The sequence below is a fragment of the Trachinotus anak genome, unplaced genomic scaffold (genome assembly GCF_046630095.1).
Source record: "Trachinotus anak isolate AG129_WGS33_773 ecotype Australia unplaced genomic scaffold, CSIRO_AGI_Tana_v1 ptg000012l, whole genome shotgun sequence".
NCBI classification, from domain to species: Eukaryota; Metazoa; Chordata; class Actinopteri; order Carangiformes; family Carangidae; genus Trachinotus; species Trachinotus anak.
Window position 1 is genome coordinate 24,689,694 of NW_027273863.1, and position 17,173 is coordinate 24,706,866.

General features: G+C 39.3%; 1 protein-coding gene across 2 annotated transcripts in view; it reads left to right on the forward strand.

Moving 5' to 3' along the window:
• Nucleotides 1-17,173, forward strand: part of LOC139629856 (dynein axonemal heavy chain 8-like) — a 33,343-nt gene that overhangs the window by 15,213 nt on the left and 957 nt on the right. For both annotated transcript variants that reach the window (XM_071492759.1, XM_071492760.1), the window contains exons 40-91: nucleotides 112-216; nucleotides 576-737; nucleotides 994-1,218; nucleotides 1,307-1,479; nucleotides 1,571-1,749; nucleotides 1,825-2,012; nucleotides 2,109-2,195; nucleotides 2,283-2,390; nucleotides 2,466-2,600; nucleotides 2,706-2,867; nucleotides 2,974-3,220; nucleotides 3,699-3,940; nucleotides 4,026-4,166; nucleotides 4,264-4,495; nucleotides 4,610-4,752; nucleotides 4,847-4,981; nucleotides 5,062-5,184; nucleotides 5,382-5,595; nucleotides 5,681-5,790; nucleotides 5,901-6,064; nucleotides 6,147-6,339; nucleotides 6,413-6,535; nucleotides 6,624-6,754; nucleotides 7,230-7,383; nucleotides 7,615-7,779; nucleotides 7,951-8,177; nucleotides 8,307-8,425; nucleotides 8,506-8,609; nucleotides 9,211-9,387; nucleotides 9,474-9,641; nucleotides 9,868-10,083; nucleotides 10,845-10,982; nucleotides 11,075-11,202; nucleotides 11,352-11,523; nucleotides 11,625-11,780; nucleotides 11,872-12,027; nucleotides 12,113-12,295; nucleotides 12,705-12,810; nucleotides 12,900-13,152; nucleotides 13,554-13,744; nucleotides 13,831-13,952; nucleotides 14,037-14,152; nucleotides 14,244-14,446; nucleotides 14,563-14,636; nucleotides 14,727-14,879; nucleotides 15,041-15,196; nucleotides 15,598-15,714; nucleotides 15,795-15,896; nucleotides 16,040-16,200; nucleotides 16,319-16,475; nucleotides 16,553-16,705; nucleotides 16,957-17,146. In XM_071492759.1, coding sequence (XP_071348860.1) covers nucleotides 112-216; nucleotides 576-737; nucleotides 994-1,218; nucleotides 1,307-1,479; nucleotides 1,571-1,749; nucleotides 1,825-2,012; nucleotides 2,109-2,195; nucleotides 2,283-2,390; nucleotides 2,466-2,600; nucleotides 2,706-2,867; nucleotides 2,974-3,220; nucleotides 3,699-3,940; nucleotides 4,026-4,166; nucleotides 4,264-4,495; nucleotides 4,610-4,752; nucleotides 4,847-4,981; nucleotides 5,062-5,184; nucleotides 5,382-5,595; nucleotides 5,681-5,790; nucleotides 5,901-6,064; nucleotides 6,147-6,339; nucleotides 6,413-6,535; nucleotides 6,624-6,754; nucleotides 7,230-7,383; nucleotides 7,615-7,779; nucleotides 7,951-8,177; nucleotides 8,307-8,425; nucleotides 8,506-8,609; nucleotides 9,211-9,387; nucleotides 9,474-9,641; nucleotides 9,868-10,083; nucleotides 10,845-10,982; nucleotides 11,075-11,202; nucleotides 11,352-11,523; nucleotides 11,625-11,780; nucleotides 11,872-12,027; nucleotides 12,113-12,295; nucleotides 12,705-12,810; nucleotides 12,900-13,152; nucleotides 13,554-13,744; nucleotides 13,831-13,952; nucleotides 14,037-14,152; nucleotides 14,244-14,446; nucleotides 14,563-14,636; nucleotides 14,727-14,879; nucleotides 15,041-15,196; nucleotides 15,598-15,714; nucleotides 15,795-15,896; nucleotides 16,040-16,200; nucleotides 16,319-16,475; nucleotides 16,553-16,705; nucleotides 16,957-17,146 — 8,239 coding nt within the window. The remainder of the gene's footprint in view (nucleotides 1-111; nucleotides 217-575; nucleotides 738-993; nucleotides 1,219-1,306; nucleotides 1,480-1,570; nucleotides 1,750-1,824; nucleotides 2,013-2,108; nucleotides 2,196-2,282; nucleotides 2,391-2,465; nucleotides 2,601-2,705; nucleotides 2,868-2,973; nucleotides 3,221-3,698; nucleotides 3,941-4,025; nucleotides 4,167-4,263; nucleotides 4,496-4,609; nucleotides 4,753-4,846; nucleotides 4,982-5,061; nucleotides 5,185-5,381; nucleotides 5,596-5,680; nucleotides 5,791-5,900; nucleotides 6,065-6,146; nucleotides 6,340-6,412; nucleotides 6,536-6,623; nucleotides 6,755-7,229; nucleotides 7,384-7,614; nucleotides 7,780-7,950; nucleotides 8,178-8,306; nucleotides 8,426-8,505; nucleotides 8,610-9,210; nucleotides 9,388-9,473; nucleotides 9,642-9,867; nucleotides 10,084-10,844; nucleotides 10,983-11,074; nucleotides 11,203-11,351; nucleotides 11,524-11,624; nucleotides 11,781-11,871; nucleotides 12,028-12,112; nucleotides 12,296-12,704; nucleotides 12,811-12,899; nucleotides 13,153-13,553; nucleotides 13,745-13,830; nucleotides 13,953-14,036; nucleotides 14,153-14,243; nucleotides 14,447-14,562; nucleotides 14,637-14,726; nucleotides 14,880-15,040; nucleotides 15,197-15,597; nucleotides 15,715-15,794; nucleotides 15,897-16,039; nucleotides 16,201-16,318; nucleotides 16,476-16,552; nucleotides 16,706-16,956; nucleotides 17,147-17,173) is intronic.

Sequence of the window (17,173 nt, forward strand, 5' to 3'; positions counted from 1 at the left end):
GCACTTTTTAAATGTTCTGACAGGAATTAATCTGTCACAAAAAAAAAGATTTTCAAGAGTTTGGTAAATAAAAATTTGCTAAATAATTTTGGGTACAATCATTTTTTTCAGTCACATCTGCTCGGAGTGTTTGACAATGTCAATGAAGCCGAGTTCCATGCAACAGAATATGACAAGATTTTGGCTGTTATTTCACAAGAAGGAGAGAAACTACCGGTATGTAATTCTAATTCCATTTGCAGATTATAACTTTAATATAATTCTACAATTGCAGAATGTTAATACAATATGGAAATACATGTGTTGAACTTAATGTAAGGCACTTTGTTGCATCTGGTCTAAATGGAGCTGATTTTAATTACTTTAATTATTATATATGGTTGCATAGTAGATTCTATAAAAATTCATCATATTGCATAAGTGTTGTCATATGTTTTGTTTGTGAATTCCACAACTCTGCATAGGGGAAAAGAGTATACTACCTTAAAATTGTACTTGATTGAATGCACTTTGTTCCTTTCCTTAACTGATCACAAGTATAGTAAAATATAGTGAATGTGTGTTTGTGGTTTCAGCTGGACAATCCTGTGATAGCACAGGGACCAGTGGAGCTCTGGCTCGGGAAGCTGTTGTCACAACAGCAAACTTCATTACACTCTGTTATCAAAGCTTCGGATCTAGAGATCAACGATGAAGACTTCGATCTTCTCTCTTTTCTCGACAAGTTTCAAGCACAGGTCAGAAGACAGTAATGTGACTGTACACATCTCATGCTAGTGACACCCTAATAGATATATGTATGTATATGTGATCACTGGGTGATCCCTTCTCTTATTAGTGTTGAGTGGTATAAAGAGACATATCAGTTGTTCTTTACTTTTTACCACAACTAGTGTGTTTTAGCTCATACTTTCAGATTACACTTAGGTAATTCATTTTTTCGTTTTACTAGATGCATCTCTTTCACATGTTCTTTTGCCCTTTCTTTTTTAGGTGGGCTTGCTGGGAATCCAGATGCTTTGGACAAGAGATGCAGAGGAGGCATTACAAAATGCTGAAGATGACAGGGAGATCATGCCTTTTACCCAAAAGAGATTTCTACAATTACTCAGCATTCTCATTAAACAAACCACCTATGACCTGAGCAAGTTTGACAGAGTCAAATATGAGACGCTCGTCACAATCCATGTGCACCAGAGTGATATATTTAATGACCTAGTAGGTTCTTTGAAACATCTTACTATATCACTGACTGGTATTGTAAATAAGGCAATGCATTCAGATTGATATCTTGCTTTGTCCCCAGGTAAAAAAGCGTATAAAATCTGTCAATGACTTTGAATGGCTGAAACAGAGCAGATTTTACTTCAAGGAGGACATCGATAAGGTCATTGTGTCTATCACTAATGTCGACTTCATTTATCAGAATGAGTTTCTGGGCTGTACCGACCGTCTGGTCATCACCCCCCTGACTGACAGGCAAGAAAAAAATTGATTTTGTTATTTGATAATTGAATTCTCTTTTCACATAGTGTTTAAGTTGAATCTGTCAACTGCCTTCTATGTACAGGTGTTACATCACACTCTCCCAGGCTCTGGGCATGAGCATGGGAGGTGCACCTGCAGGGCCAGCTGGCACTGGGAAGACTGAAACTACAAAAGACATGGGACGCTGCCTCGGCAAGTACGTGGTGGTGTTCAACTGCTCAGACCAGATGGACTTCAGAGGACTTGGCAGGATATACAAAGGTATCTCAGAAACAGTTCATCAAGCAGTGTGGTGTTCAATTTCAGTGACATATTCATGACATGTTCTTTTTTCAGGCCTTGCGCAGTCAGGGTCCTGGGGGTGCTTTGATGAGTTCAACAGAATCGACCTGCCAGTGCTTTCTGTTGCTGCTCAGCAGATCTACATTGTTCTGCAAGCACGCAAGAAACACAAAATCACTTTCATCTTTACCGATGGAGACTGTGTGGATCTGAATCCAGAGTTTGGCCTGTTTATTACCATGGTAGGATACACAAATCCAATTTTATAAGAAATATCTTAAACCTAGGTAGAAGACACTGAATATATACTAAATAACATGCCATCCTTCCACGTCCAGAACCCTGGATATGCAGGTCGTCAAGAACTTCCTGAAAACTTAAAAGTGCAATTCAGGACAGTGGCTATGATGGTGCCAGACCGGCAGGTGGGTCGAGGCTACTTTTGCTGGACCGTAATATTTTTTCTTTTGTTCTAGATCTAATATGCACTTCTCCCCTGTTATCTTTTGCAGATCATCATGAGGGTCAAACTAGCTAGTTGTGGATTCAATGAGAATGTCATCTTAGCCCAGAAATTCTTTGTCCTTTATAAACTGTGTGAAGAACAACTTACAAAACAGGTAAGGTATTTCCCAGTGTTTAATTGCTCTTTTGAATGATTATTAAACAACTAACACACATCTGCTATTTGCTAGGTCCACTATGACTTTGGTCTGAGGAACATCCTGTCTGTGTTGAGAACACTGGGGGCCAGTAAAAGAGCACGACCCGATGACTCAGAGTCCAGTATTGTCATGAGAGTACTGCGTGACATGAATCTTTCTAAACTGGTATGATCGGAGGTGATTGTAGACTATCAGGGATAATATAATAAATTCTACCGGTATTATACTATGTGAGCAATGACTATGTATTTGAATCTCTTCATTTTTTAGGTGGATGAGGATGAGCCCCTCTTTCTTAGTTTGATCAATGACCTATTCCCTGGTATCCAGCTGGATGGAAGCACATACACTGAACTTCAAGCTGCTGTAGCCCATCAAGTTGAGCTTGCTGGTATTGTTAACCACCCCCCTTGGAACCTCAAGCTGGTTCAGGTATCTCAAAAATCTTTTGTATGTTTATTTCCTGTTGTGTTTTATGTATTATTAAGTGATGGTTTAGAAGATATGCCTCTTACTGATATGTTATTGTTACTGACAGCTTTATGAGTCTTCACGAGTGCGCCATGGCCTGATGACTCTGGGACCAAGTGGAGCTGGGAAGACCACAGTTATCAATATTCTAATGCGAGCTATGACTGAATGTGGAACCCCACACAGGGAGATGCGAATGAATCCCAAAGCAATCACTGCACCGCAGATGTTTGGCCGACTTGATGCAGCCACCAATGACTGGACAGATGGCATTTTTTCTACTCTCTGGAGGAGGACTCTCAAAGCCAAGAAAGGTTTGTAACACAAGGTTTAGTGCACATTCAAACAAACATTCAAACTAATATTTCTACATTTATGTCACAAATTGCACCAAAACACATTTTAATTAGAGATTAATTAAACAATAGATTATAAGACTGATATAGACCCTGTTGCAGTAAAAAAAGAAAATCTTGCATCTACATATGATCAGTTGACATTTTAGATATACAGAGTAAATATAGCACTACATAAGGAGCTGGTCATGAAGCAAAAAATTCATTCAGTGTAGCTGTTTTGTCTGGTGTAAGCAGCTTCTGTTAATTTTTTTGCACAGGCATTAGATAGCAAGTAATGCAAACTCAAAGCTAAAAATGTCAGGGATACCACATGTAGAAAATCACTGTCGTTAAGACCGAACAACAGAATTAGTTTTAAGTGAAAAAGTGGAATGAATAGATTGATCATTTAAGGACTGAGAATTGTGATGGCTTTGAAATGGGTACATTTCAGGGGAGTTTATATGGATTGTGCTGGATGGCCCTGTGGACGCCATATGGATTGAGAACCTCAACTCTGTGCTGGATGATAACAAAACACTGACCCTGGCTAATGGTGATCGCATCACCATGTCTCCATCCTGCAAGCTGGTATTTGAGGTGCACAACATGGATAATGCCTCCCCTGCTACTGTGTCCCGGGTGGGTATGGTCTTCATGAGCTCCTCAGCACTCAGCTGGAACCCCATACTCCAGGTACAATTGTTGTTTTAAATCATCAAAGGAAAAAGTTGTTTAGAGAAAAGAAGCAACTCTTCTTCACGATGCGATTATTTTGTAGGGATGGGCTAACAAACGCAATGCACAGGAGGCAGAACGCATTATGCGTTTATATGACAAGATATTTGAAGATGCTTACTTGTATATGAAGCAGAACCTTAAACCCAAAATGGAGCTTTTGGAGTGCAACTACATCATGCAGGTTTGTATCCAGAAAAATGCTGACAAACAGGAATTAAATGATGGCTCTAAACTTGTTTGATGAAACATTGAATTTTCTTATTATGATCTACCATCAGTCTGTTAATCTGCTGGAGGGCCTCATTCCAACCAAGGAGACTGGGGGCTTGGCCTGTGACAAACACATGGAGCGCCTCTTTGTCTTCTGCCTGATGTGGAGCCTAGGAGCCATTTTGGAGTTGCAGGATAGGGACAAACTGGAGGCCTACATTAGAGCACATCAAAGCAGCATTGATGTGCCTCAAACACAATCAGGAGAAACTATGTTTGAGTACATGGTCAACCCAAATGGTAAAGTCATTACACATTAAATACCACTTCTTTGCTGTCTTTATCTAGTTTTTAAGTGAGTGGTTGAGGGACTATTTTATAATGAGCATACAACTATATGTGTGTGGACTTCAGGTGAGTGGTGTCATTGGAATAACCATGTGGGGGAGTATGTCTATCCTTCTGACCATGTACCAAATTATGCCTCCATCCTTGTGCCAAATGTGGATAACACAAGAACATCTTTCCTGCTGGAGGTTATTGCCAAACAACGCAAGGTGCTCTTTTTAAAAATATATTTTTCAATACAAACATAATTACTTTTTTTGCTTTGATGTATGTCTGTGAAAGATGCATGTTGTGTTTGTACAGGCTGTACTTCTTATTGGTGAACAAGGGACAGCAAAGACAGTGATGATAAAAGGCTACACGAAAAAATATGATCCTGAGACAGACCTGTCCAAGTCTGTGAACTTCTCATCTGCAACAGAACCCATGATGTTTCAGGTCAAACATTTATCATGTTCCATATGCTTGTGCAGTTCTGAATAGGTTTTAGTTTGCAAGTGCATTTTTTTTCATTACAGCGAACAGTGGAGAGCTACATTGAGAAACGAATTGGCAGTTCCTATGGACCCCCAGGAGGACGCAGGATGACAGTCTTCATTGATGATATAAACATGCCTATTGTCAATGAATGGGGTGATCAGGTAATTGTGTGTGTAGATACATTACCAGTCAAAAGTTTGGACACACTTTCCCATTCATGGAATTGAATTGTGTGTGTGTGTGTGTGTGTGTGTGTGTGTGTGTGTGTGTGTGTGTGTGTGTGTGTGTGTGTGTAAGTGATCTATATGTGGGGTTCAAAAGTCTATCTGAGTAACTATTGTATGTGACTCTTCAATAGATCACCAATGAGATAGTCCGCCAGATGATGGAAATGAGCGGCATGTACAATCTGGACAAACCAGGAGACTTCACCACTGTCGTGGACGTACAGATGCTGGCTGCCATGATTCATCCTGGTGGTGGGAGAAATGACATCCCACAAAGGCTGAAGAGACAGTTTACGGTCTTCAACTGTACTCTGCCATCCAACAGCTCCATCGATAAGATCTTTGGTAGTTGTCTCTAAATGATTCATTTTTCAGCCTAATTTAGGTTATATGAAACACTTAAATTCTTTTTCCTATCCTCTCTCTGCAGGTGTAATTGGGTGCGGATATTTCGATACCTGCAGGAATTTCAAGCCTGAGATATCAAATATGGTGAATTGCCTTGTGCCTGCAGGGAGGATTTTATGGCAGTGGACAAAGGTAATCAATTGGAAGAGGTTGTGAAATTAATTATTCGGATTGATTTATATGGGATAGCCTGATAACCCAATACAGGAGTCATGACATGATTTGATGATTTCACATTGAAGGCAAAAATGCTTCCCACACCATCGAAGTTCCACTACATCTTCAATTTGAGAGACTTATCCAGGATATGGCAAGGAATGTTAAATATTAAGGCTGAGGAGTGTGATGATATCCCCACTCTCTTGGCTCTTTTCAAGAGCGAATGTACACGGGTGATTGCTGACAGGTACAGAGCTTACATACAGTAAATCCCCTATTAAATCCATAAAGATGTCATAAAAGCTAACAAAGACCTTGTTTTGCCGTAGGTTTATTTGCTTTGAGGACAGAGACTGGTTTGAGAAGGCTGTGTCTCGTGTGATCCAAGAGCATGTTGACTCGAATCTTGTCCCAGAACTTCATCCTGAGCCATACTTTGTGGACTTCCTGCGAGATGCTCCTGAGCCTACTGGAGAAGAAGACGATGATGCCTGTTTTGATGCCCCAAAAATTTATGAACTGGTGTGAACTTTGTATTTAGACTATTGATAGATGTAGAAAGCTGTCAACTCTGAGTAAACTATTGTTCTTCCAGGTGCCAACAATTGAGTTCTTACAAGAAAAGCTGATGATGTACCAGGCCCAGCACAATGAGATTGTGAGAGGCTCTAGTCTGGATCTTGTTTTCTTCACGGATGCCATGACTCATCTTGTCAAGGTCAAACTAGAAGCTAACCTGACAGATACATATCTTGTTGAGCAGGCTATAGATGATTCTGATTTATATGAGATTTGTCTTCTTTTAGATCTCACGTATAATTCGAACTGACACTGGAAATGCCCTGCTTGTGGGAGTGGGAGGATCAGGCAAACAGAGCCTGACTCGTCTTGCATCATACATAGCTGGATACAGTGTCTTCCAGATCACACTGACAAGGTGAGAATGGAAAAAAATAAAACTGCTGTCAGCATTAGTAGCTTGGAACTTGGAAGAGGGTAGCCATACATAAACAATATAAGGTGATCGCACTGACAGGTAAAAACCTAACAACAGGTGTATTAATGTATTTTTTTGTACTTTGTTTTAAAAGTGTTTGTAGAAAGGCTATCTGTGTGATGTTCTTAAATATTATATTTAAATTGTAATTGTAATTAACTGTCTTAAAATTCATTTGTAAATTTGTATGGAAAAAAAAAAGATTCATCATAGGCCTATATTGCAGCACACTCATTATCATGGCATGTTTTAGGCAAAAACAACAGATCTAGTATTACATGAACCCATGCACTGTTTATATTTTAGATGTAATTGTCCCAAATTGCATTCTTATAGATCCTAATTGTGTCACTGCATCCAAACTAAATGATGTACTAGGGTCTTGTTTCTTACACTGCTATGTTTGTTTTCTCAGAACATACAACGTAAGTAATTTCATGGATGACCTGAAAGTGTTGTATAAAACGGCTGGGGCTGAGGGCAAAGGCATCACCTTCATCTTTACTGACAATGAAATAAAAGATGAAGCCTTCCTTGAGTACCTCAACAATGTTCTTTCTTCTGGAGAGGTAAGGGCTTCATTTTAAGGATAAAAAGCTTTGATGTCTTTGTCCTCCCAATCTATGGTCATGCAAATTAACCTTGTCTGTATTTAGATAGTGAAGTTTCGACATTTCTTATTTATTCTCATTTAAACAATATATCATTTCTATTTCACAAAACAAGGAGGTTAGACAAAATCTTAGATCTCAGAGGAAAGCTTTGACTGGTCCTGATGACTGTGACTGAACTGTGCACAGGTCTCCAATCTGTTTGCTAAAGATGAGATCCAAGAAATCAGCCAGAACCTCATCCCTGTGATGAAAAAGGAGTTTCCTCGCATTCCACCAACTTTTGACAACCTCTACGACTACTTCATATCCCGATCCAGAAAGAATCTGCATGTAGTTCTTTGCTTCTCACCAGTAGGTCAAAACTTTGTATATTCATTACCCAAAAGCAATAACACAAAGACCAGGTTCTCTGATCCATTTTAAACTGAGTTAAACTACTACATTACACATGGACTTACAAAGCTACCCTTGCATATGTGAGTATTCTTATTTCAATTACACTCCGTCTGCTTTTATTAACAGGTTGGACAGAAGTTTCGCTCCAGATCCCTGAAGTTTCCAGGGTTGACTTCTGGCTGTACAATGGACTGGTTCACCCCTTGGCCCAATGAGGCTCTGGTGGCTGTATCCAAGTACTTCTTGTCAGAATTTCCCATGGTTTGCTCTGCTGGTGTGAAGTCTTCTGTGGTGACAACCATGGGTACATATCATGACAAAGTATCTGATGCCTGTGAAAGCTACTTTGAAAGGTATAACACACAAATCACATGTAGAGCATATTGTTACATTGTAATTAATACATTTCAGATAATCTTTAGTTTTTAGTCTGGAAAAATATTTTACAAAAGCTTAAAGTCGTATGCTGTGTTATCTTTCAGGTTTCGAAGAAGAATTCATGTCACCCCTAAATCCTACCTCTCTTTTATAAATGGTTACAAAACCCTATACAGTGAAAAGCACAACTATATCAACACACTAGCAGAGCGAATGAATGTTGGTAAGGCAGCTAGGCTTTGACATGTTACTTTCCAAGGTCTACTATGGGAAAGCATTTTAGAAGATGTTATTTATTGTCAGGGTTGGACAAACTGATGGAGGCAAGTGAGTCTGTGGCTCAACTATCCAAATATCTTGAAGTCAAGGAAAAAGAGCTGGCTGTAGCATCTGTCAAAGCTGACAAGGTAAATAATAGTACAGACCTTCAGCCTCCCATGACACAAAGAGTAAGAGTGTACAGTAGGGCTGCCACTAACAACTTTTTTTCTGTTGATTAATCTATTGACTATTTTACAGATTAGACGCTTAAATGATTAATTTTCCTCCAAAAACTCTAATTAACCACTTCATTTAAACTTATTTTATTTTCCCAAACTGTATATCACAATGCAGCACATAACAAAATGTAAACAAAGGTTTACATATTAAAGTGCAAAACTGTAGGATTAAACATGATAAGAATACATTTGAGTGTATTTAGCAGCTACGTGGACTAGAAAAAAAAATTGTGGCCCACCCCTAATGTACAGGTCATGGATGGATAGTTTTGTGTAACTTTTCTCAAATTGGAAATTACACAGTGACATAAAGACAAGCATAAAAAGTAATGTCAATTATCACAGAATGAATTTTGAAAAAACGTAAAGAAACACGACAAAGTTAATTCATTGGACATTTGACTCAGGTTGTGTGAAAACTGAATAAACCAGATGAAAGGTCAACAACTTATGGACATTTATGTGATGCAATTCATTGCATGACACATTTCTTATTGCATTCACATAGGTGGTGGCAGAGGTGACCATCAGTGCTGAAGCTGCTACCATCGTAAAGAATGAGGTCCAGGTTGTGAAGGATAAAGCCCAGAAACTTGTGGAGGGAATTGGAAAAGAAAAAGCTGTCGCAGAGGGCAAACTGGAAGCTGCCAGGCCAGCTTTAGAAGAGGCTAAAGCTGCGCTGAATGTGAGATCTGTGTGAATGTTTTTAAGCACATTTGGGTATTTAAACCATTTATATTGTACCGCATAATATACTTAAAATTTTCACAGACAATCAAGCCAGCTGACATTGCCACTCTGAGAAAATTGTCCAAACCTCCACATCTGATCATGAGGATTATGGACTGCTGCCTGCTTTTATTCCAAAAGAAGTTAGACTCTGTCTCTATTGATCCAGAACTACGCTGTGTTGTTCCATCATGGGGAGAAGCACTGAAGGTAACAAATATCCTTTTTATGAAGTTTTGCAATTCTGCTCCAGTTTCTTGCAACCTACTAATTGTAAGACCTTTCTGTAAACCCATAAAGACAGATAACAACAAAAACAACTGTTGTCTGTTTGTATGTTCCAGTATGTATGTTCTGTAGTGGAATAATACTGTGTTCAACATTATCAAGTTACTTATGGTTCTCCTTTCTCCAATTTTCCTTCTCTACCCTTAAGCTTATGAGTGCTCCCGGTTTTATGACCTTGCTCCAGCAGTTCCCAAAGGACAAAATTAATGAGGAAACTGTAGAACTGTTGCAGCCCTACTTTGACATGAATGATTACACAATGGAAAATGCCAAGAAAGTGTGTGGTAATGTAGCTGGTCTACTAGAATGGACCCGGGCTATGGCCACGTTCTTTGGCATTAACAAAGAAGTGCTGCCACTGAAGGTAAAGTCAATCTTAGTCAAGACAGCTAAACATTTTGGCAATGTAGATCTGTCATAGTTGACTATTGTCCTTTCGTTAATGGTTCAAAACCTTCTTCTTTAAGCCTGTTCAAAGTGTTTACATTCATTTTAGGTATATAGTGTAGGACTCTCTTTTTTATGACTCCTGTTTCAGCCCTTTTTATGTTGGCTGCTCTGCCACTGTCTCCTGCCATACGCCACCCACCCACCAGAGGTCCTCAGACTTTCCTCCTGTTCCCAGAGCCACCTGCTCATCTGTTTCCCATTTCCAATCACTGGAATTTTCTGGCCTACCTACTTACCCTTTCCTAATTTCCCTCATTTGCTCTGCTGTATTTATAATAGCCCCTTTTCACCACTTAGTTGCTAGAATGTTGCACATCACAGTGTGTCTCACCTTGTGCTGTTCATGCTGTGGACTATCATTCTTGTTACCTTGCTTGCTATGTGTATTTTGCTACCTGTTAACGTGTCTGCCTGTAAGCCTGGCCTTCCTCATTTGTTCCATTGAAGTAACTTCACTGCACCAGTCTGCCTTTGTGCTTGGGTCCTCCCTACCTGTGCTTTTACTACCAGCCATGATATTTTTACCTCATAGGCCTTTGTATTTACTGTATCATATATAAAAAGTCATCCCATTGTAGTCATAAAAATATAATAATGATTAAAAATGCTGCTTTTTTTATGCCATCTGCTGTACCCCTTGCGGTGTGAACTTCACTACTATTTGTCTGTGTCTAGGCTAACCTGGCCATTCAGGAAAGCCGACTAAGAGTGGCTAATAATGAGCTAAGCAAGGCTGAGGCTCAGCTGGCTGAGAAGCAAGCAGAGTTTGACAAAGTCAAAGCCAAATGTGATGCTGCTATGAAAGAGAAACAGGTGTGGTTCAGCCTTTAAAATATTTTTAATATTGCATTTACTTTAAGCTACAAGTTAATATTATGGACCACTTAAAATGTCATGATTTTCAGGACTTGCTGGATGATGCTGATATGTGTAGGAATAAAATGCAGGCTGCGTCTGCACTTATTGATGGACTCAGTGGAGAGAAAATTCGGTGGATAGAGCAAAGCAAAGAATTTAAATCACAGATCAACAGGTCTGTTACAAAGGAAGCTGAATTTAATAACAACAGATATTTCCAAGGGACACGTAAAATTATTTTTATTACCATTAGTTCTGACTTTTACAGGGGATGCTTGTAATTAGTTGATCATTAAATCCATTTGTTTCTGTTCTTTTTGCCAGACTTGTGGGTGACGTGCTTCAGCTCACTGGATTCTTGTCTTATTGTGGGCCATTTAACCAAAGTTTCCGTGACATGTTGTTAAAGAACATTTGGGAGGCAGAGCTCAGGAGCCATAAAATCCCTTTTACAGAAAACCTCAACCTCATTTCTGCCCTGGTGGACCCTCCCACTGTAAGAGCAACACAAACCTAACTTTTATTTTACCTCATTGCTATCTGCACAAAAAATTACTAATGGGATCAAATGCATTCACACTCCTGTTTATGTTTAAGATAAGTGAGTGGAACCTTCAAGGACTCCCAGGAGATGACCTGTCTGTGCAGAACGGCATTATCGTCACAAAAGCAACTAGATATCCCCTCCTCATCGATCCCCAGACTCAGGGAAAGACTTGGATTAAGGAAAAAGAAAAGGCCAATGCACTCCAAGTAAACAGTGAAATGCAGCAGATGTGTCACTTTCACCCAAATTAGGTGTTTTGGTAACACATATATGGAAGTGATCTGTGATCTCTTTCAGGTGACATCATTGAACCACAAGTTCTTTCGCACCCATCTGGAAGACTGTCTTTCCTTGGGACGCCCACTGCTTATTGAAGATGTAAGCGAGGAGCTTGACCCTGCCCTTGACAATGTCCTCGAGAAAAACTTCATCAAATCTGGGACTAGTTTTAAGGTAATCAGCAGTGATATCCACTTAAAATCAATAATACAACTGTAAAATGTGTCATCTCTTAAATTCTTGAATTTGTCTTGTGTAGGTTAAAGTGGGAGACAAAGAGGCAAATGTGATGGATGGCTTTCAGCTCTATATAACCACTAAACTGCCTAATCCAGCGTACACACCAGAAATCAGTGCCAAGACATCCATCATTGATTTCACTGTAAACATGAAGGGCCTTGAGAACCAGCTACTAGGTCGTGTCATCCTCAGAGAGAAACATGTCAGTTTCTGTTTTTTTCCATGTTGTACATATTTTTTATTAGCAGTACATACAGACTGTAACGTCTTTGTCTCATGGCTCAACAACAGTGTTTTAGGGTTCTCATGGGACAGCCTTTAAACACGTCTGTTGAGTTAGGCTAGTTGAATCAATGCATTCTCTGATATTATCTCGTTAATATGGTATTGAGCATGTAGTGGGAAGTGAGCCCTGAGAGGCAAGTGAGGAAAAAATACATTTTCTAAGTCTGATCTAAATTGTTTTCTCTCCCGTGTTTATAACTTGAGAACAGGTGAAAAATGTTTTACAAGGAAGCCTCTTAGGGCTCTTCCATAGTTGTGCGTTGGGCTGCACATGAATTTTAAGTTCCAGTAATAAGTTGTGAGAGTTATATCAATGATTTTAACAGGAACTGGAGGCAGAAAGATTGAAGCTTATTGAAGATGTAACTGCCAATAAGAGAAAGATGCAGGAGTTGGAAGACAACTTGCTGTACAAACTCAGCAGCACAAAAGGTACAACAGTTACTAGTATAGATAAGTGCCATATTTGTAATGTATTTATGTATTGCTCAAAATAAAAATATGTTTGTTTGTGTGATTAGGGTCCTTGGTTGATGATGACTCCATGATTGGCATTCTGAGTACAACTAAGCAAACTGCTGCTGAAGTTAGTGCAAAGCTCAGTGTTGCAGCAGATGCAGAGTTGAAGATCAATATGGCTCAAGCAGAATATCGTCCTGTTGCCTCACGAGGCAGCATCCTTTACTTCCTCATCACAGAGATGAGCATGGTCAACAGTATGTACCAGACCTCGCTGGCTCAGTTCCTCAAAATCTTTGACCTGTCATTGGCAAGGTATGGTCTCACCAACACTGATTTAAGTATGTCTGAACAATTTTGGTGTTTTTTTTGTATGAAGCTTGGGGCTGTAACAGCTTTTTTACTATGGACCTTATACTACACACTATGCTGCAGTTTATCACTAGTGTTACACTTGTGAATCTCAACAAACCATGGTTTACTCACACCACCAACACATTTGTTTAAAAAAAAAAAAAGTGGGATTAAACAAAAGTAAGATGGCAATTTAAAAACATATTTTTCCTGCCATGTAGCTAACCCATAGGTGCTCTGAGGAATTACATAGTGTATTGATGATAACATAATTGCTGACATTTTGTCTCATAGTATTCTTCACCTCTGTTTCTGCTTGTCGTCTGTTTACTATTGTCACTATCATAAATGTGCTTTTGCAGGTCTGAAAAGTCCTCTAAAACTCAAAAGCGAATTGCAAACATTATTGAATGTCTGACCTATGAGGTGTTCAGATACACAGTAAGAGGCCTTTATGAAAACCACAAGTTCATCTTCACACTTTTGCTGGCCCTCAAGATTGACTTACAGAATAACAAAATAGAGCACAATAAATTTCAGATTCTTATTAAAGGTAAGATAATCATCATTTCTAAGAAAGTTGAATTTGTCTTTTGGTATTTGGTCTCCTAAAACATGACTATTTACATAAACAAATAGGTGGAGCAGCTCTTGACCTGAAAACCTGCCCCCCAAAGCCATTCAGTTGGATCCTGGATATGGTATGGCTAAACTTAGTGGAACTCAGCAAATTGCCACAGTTCACTAACATCATACACCAGGTGAGCTTAAAGTTCCATGAATCATACATTTAAATCCTCCATGAAAGTGTCCTCACAAGGTTTTGCTGTTGACACATTTTATAGGTGTCTCAAAATGGGAAACACTGGAAAGCATGGCTCAATCTTGATGCCCCAGAGGAAGGTGTAATTCCAGATGGATACAACTCCTTTGATGTCTTCCATAAACTTTTGCTAATAAGGTTGAGTCCTGCTGCTGCTTAAGTTTCTTATTTGTTCAAATACATAACATGATATTGAGCACAATTATCCTATAAGCTATTTGTTTCACAGGTCTTGGTGCCCCGACCGCACCCTGTCTCAGGCAAGAAAGTATGTGGGAGAATCCATGGGTGCGAGGTTTGCTGAGCCGGTCCTCTTGAACCTTCATAACACATGGGAGGAGAGTGACCCTCGCACCCCTCTTATTTGCTTCCTGTCTATGGGCTCAGATCCCACTGACCAAATCGAAGCACTTGCTAAGAAACTCCAACTTGGTGAACTTTACAGCCCTCTTAAACTCTTACAACTTTTACAAGCTTTTCATCCTGACCCAGAGGAACTAATACTTGTGTTGTATGTCATTATCTCCTTACATTGTTGTGTTTTACAGAATGCAGAGCTATATCCATGGGGCAAGGGCAAGAGGTTCATGCAAGGAAGCTTGTTCAGACATCAATGACACAGGTAGATAATGAAGTTGTAGGAATGCGTGTTTACAAAGTGATGGCAGACAGTTTAACTTGATCTGTGGCCTCTGTATCTGGATGTATATAGGGGGGCTGGGTGCTTCTGCAAAATTGTCACCTGGGCTTGGAGTTTATGGATGAGTTGCTAGAGACCATCTCAACTGTGGAGACGATGCATGACACTTTCAGAGTGTGGATCACCACAGAGCCACACAACCTATTCTCCATCACACTCCTACAGGTAACATTTTACAAAGCCTTTATGTACAGTAAGGTGTTGTGAATTTATTATTTCATTTATTACTTTTTATCCATACCTAACCTCTACTAAATACTGTGTTGCTCTTATTTACAGTATGTGTACAAGCTTAGAGCGAATGTTTCTCACCTCTTTACCTCTAGTCCTCTATCAAGTTTACCAATGATCCACCCCAGGGAGTGCGTGCTGGCTTGAAAAGAACATTTGCAGGAATTTCACAGAACCAGTTGGAAGTTAGCAACCTGCCCATGTGGAAGCCTTTGCTATACAGTGTGGCCTTTCTCCACACTGCTGTGCAGGTAGTGGTCATTTGCAAGGTCACAGATGAAGTGTTTTATTTAGAGGAGCCAATGAAAAATTACAGAGCCCCTGTCATAGTTCATACTAGAAACAGAGCAAAATATTATGAGAATAGGAATCCTGGCATAGCCCTATTTCATTAGATATTTCTTATTTTTGGAGAGAGCGTTTAATGAACTTAAATCCGTTATACACTCCATGTAAATGTCATTGTTATTCTGCAATTCAGCATGTTACGTGTAAGGCAAATACTTGACCTCCAAAAACTGCAGTTTAACATGGCACACAATCCCAAAAACATAGGAATCCTGAATCTATGGCTATTAGACTTTTTTTTTTGATTGAGCATTATTGGATGCACATTGACTTGGTTTCTTTTCTTTATTGCTTCTTTTTTGAGGAACGACGCAAATTTGGACCCTTGGGTTGGAACATACCTTATGAGTTCAACTCTGCTGATTTCACTGCAAGTGTTGAATTTGTTGAGAAACACTTGGATGATTGTGGTCCCAGGAAGGTGAGACTTCAGCAGTCTAACTTTAAAGATTTTCTTATCATCTTAGCTTATTCATCATTTTGTGCTTTTCCTCCTCTCAGGATGTGTCATGGGTAACTGTGCGGTACATGCTAGCAGAGGTGCAGTATGGAGGAAGGGTTACAGACGACTATGACAAACGCCTACTCAAGTGTTTTGCTCGTGTAAAAATCCCATTTTTGTGTTCATTCATGTGTTATACATCCTTGATCAATAATTGTATTTCTTCTTCTTCTTCTTATTATTATTATTATTAATTTATTTTTATTATTTTACAACACTTGAGAATTTGTGTTTTTTGTTGTAGGTGTGGTTCAGTAAAAAGATGTTTGACCCATCATTTTGCTTCTACACGGAATACAAAATTCCAGTGTGCAAGACAGTAGAGGAGTACATGGAATGCATTGAGAGCTTGCCGACTGTAGATTCACCCCAAGCATTAGGGTTGCATCCTAATGCTGATATCACGTAATAAGACTTCCTAAAACTATTAATGATGGTGATACTGTGCTTATAATGTGTGATACTATAATGTGTAATATTATTGCTAACATAGCATATTTGCTTTGTGTTAAATGTTAACCAGGTATCAGACAAATACATCTGCTGAAGTGCTTGACACAATCACAAATATTCAGCCCAAGGAAAGCGGAGGGGGATCAGGAGAAACTAGAGAGTCCATTGTTTACAGCATGGCAGAGGACATGTTGGAGAAACTGCCCCCTAATTATGTGTCACATGAGGTGAGTTTGTTTGACTGTTGGTGTTTTAGTTACCAGTTCTTGTATCAACTAAAATCTAAACTCTTTCATGGGTTAAGGTCAAAGACAGGCTCTTGAAAATGGGAGCTCTGAAGCCAATGAACATCTTCCTACGTCAGGAGGTGGATCGAATGCAAAGGATCATCAGTGTGGTGCGCACTAGCCTGACTGACTTGAAGCTAGCCATTGATGGCACTATCATAATGAGCGAGGTCAGATTACTGTCTCATCCCACTGTTGTGCATTGCTTCTTAACTAACTTCAGAATGTTTGCATTTTAATTCTTACATTTCCCGCAATTAATATTTACCTGATATTTGTACATTGAAACATTTTACTTTGAATGTAAAGTGCAAAAATGTATTTTATTGCAAAAGTATGATTATGATGATATCTTTGAAAAGAGGAATTTTTTTGAGGAGTTAAAGTGCTGTGAAACTACTGGACTGTACTTGACTCTTAGAACCTCCGTGATGCCCTGGACAATATTTTTGATGCCCGTGTGCCAAATTTGTGGAGGAAAATCTCCTGGGAGTCATCGACACTGGGCTTTTGGTTCACTGAGCTTCTAGAGAGAAACAAACAGTTCCACAGCTGGGTGTTTGATGGAAGACCCAAAACCTTTTGGATGACAGGCTTCTTCAACCCACAGGGTAGGTTAGCAGGTTTTTGTAGAGTAA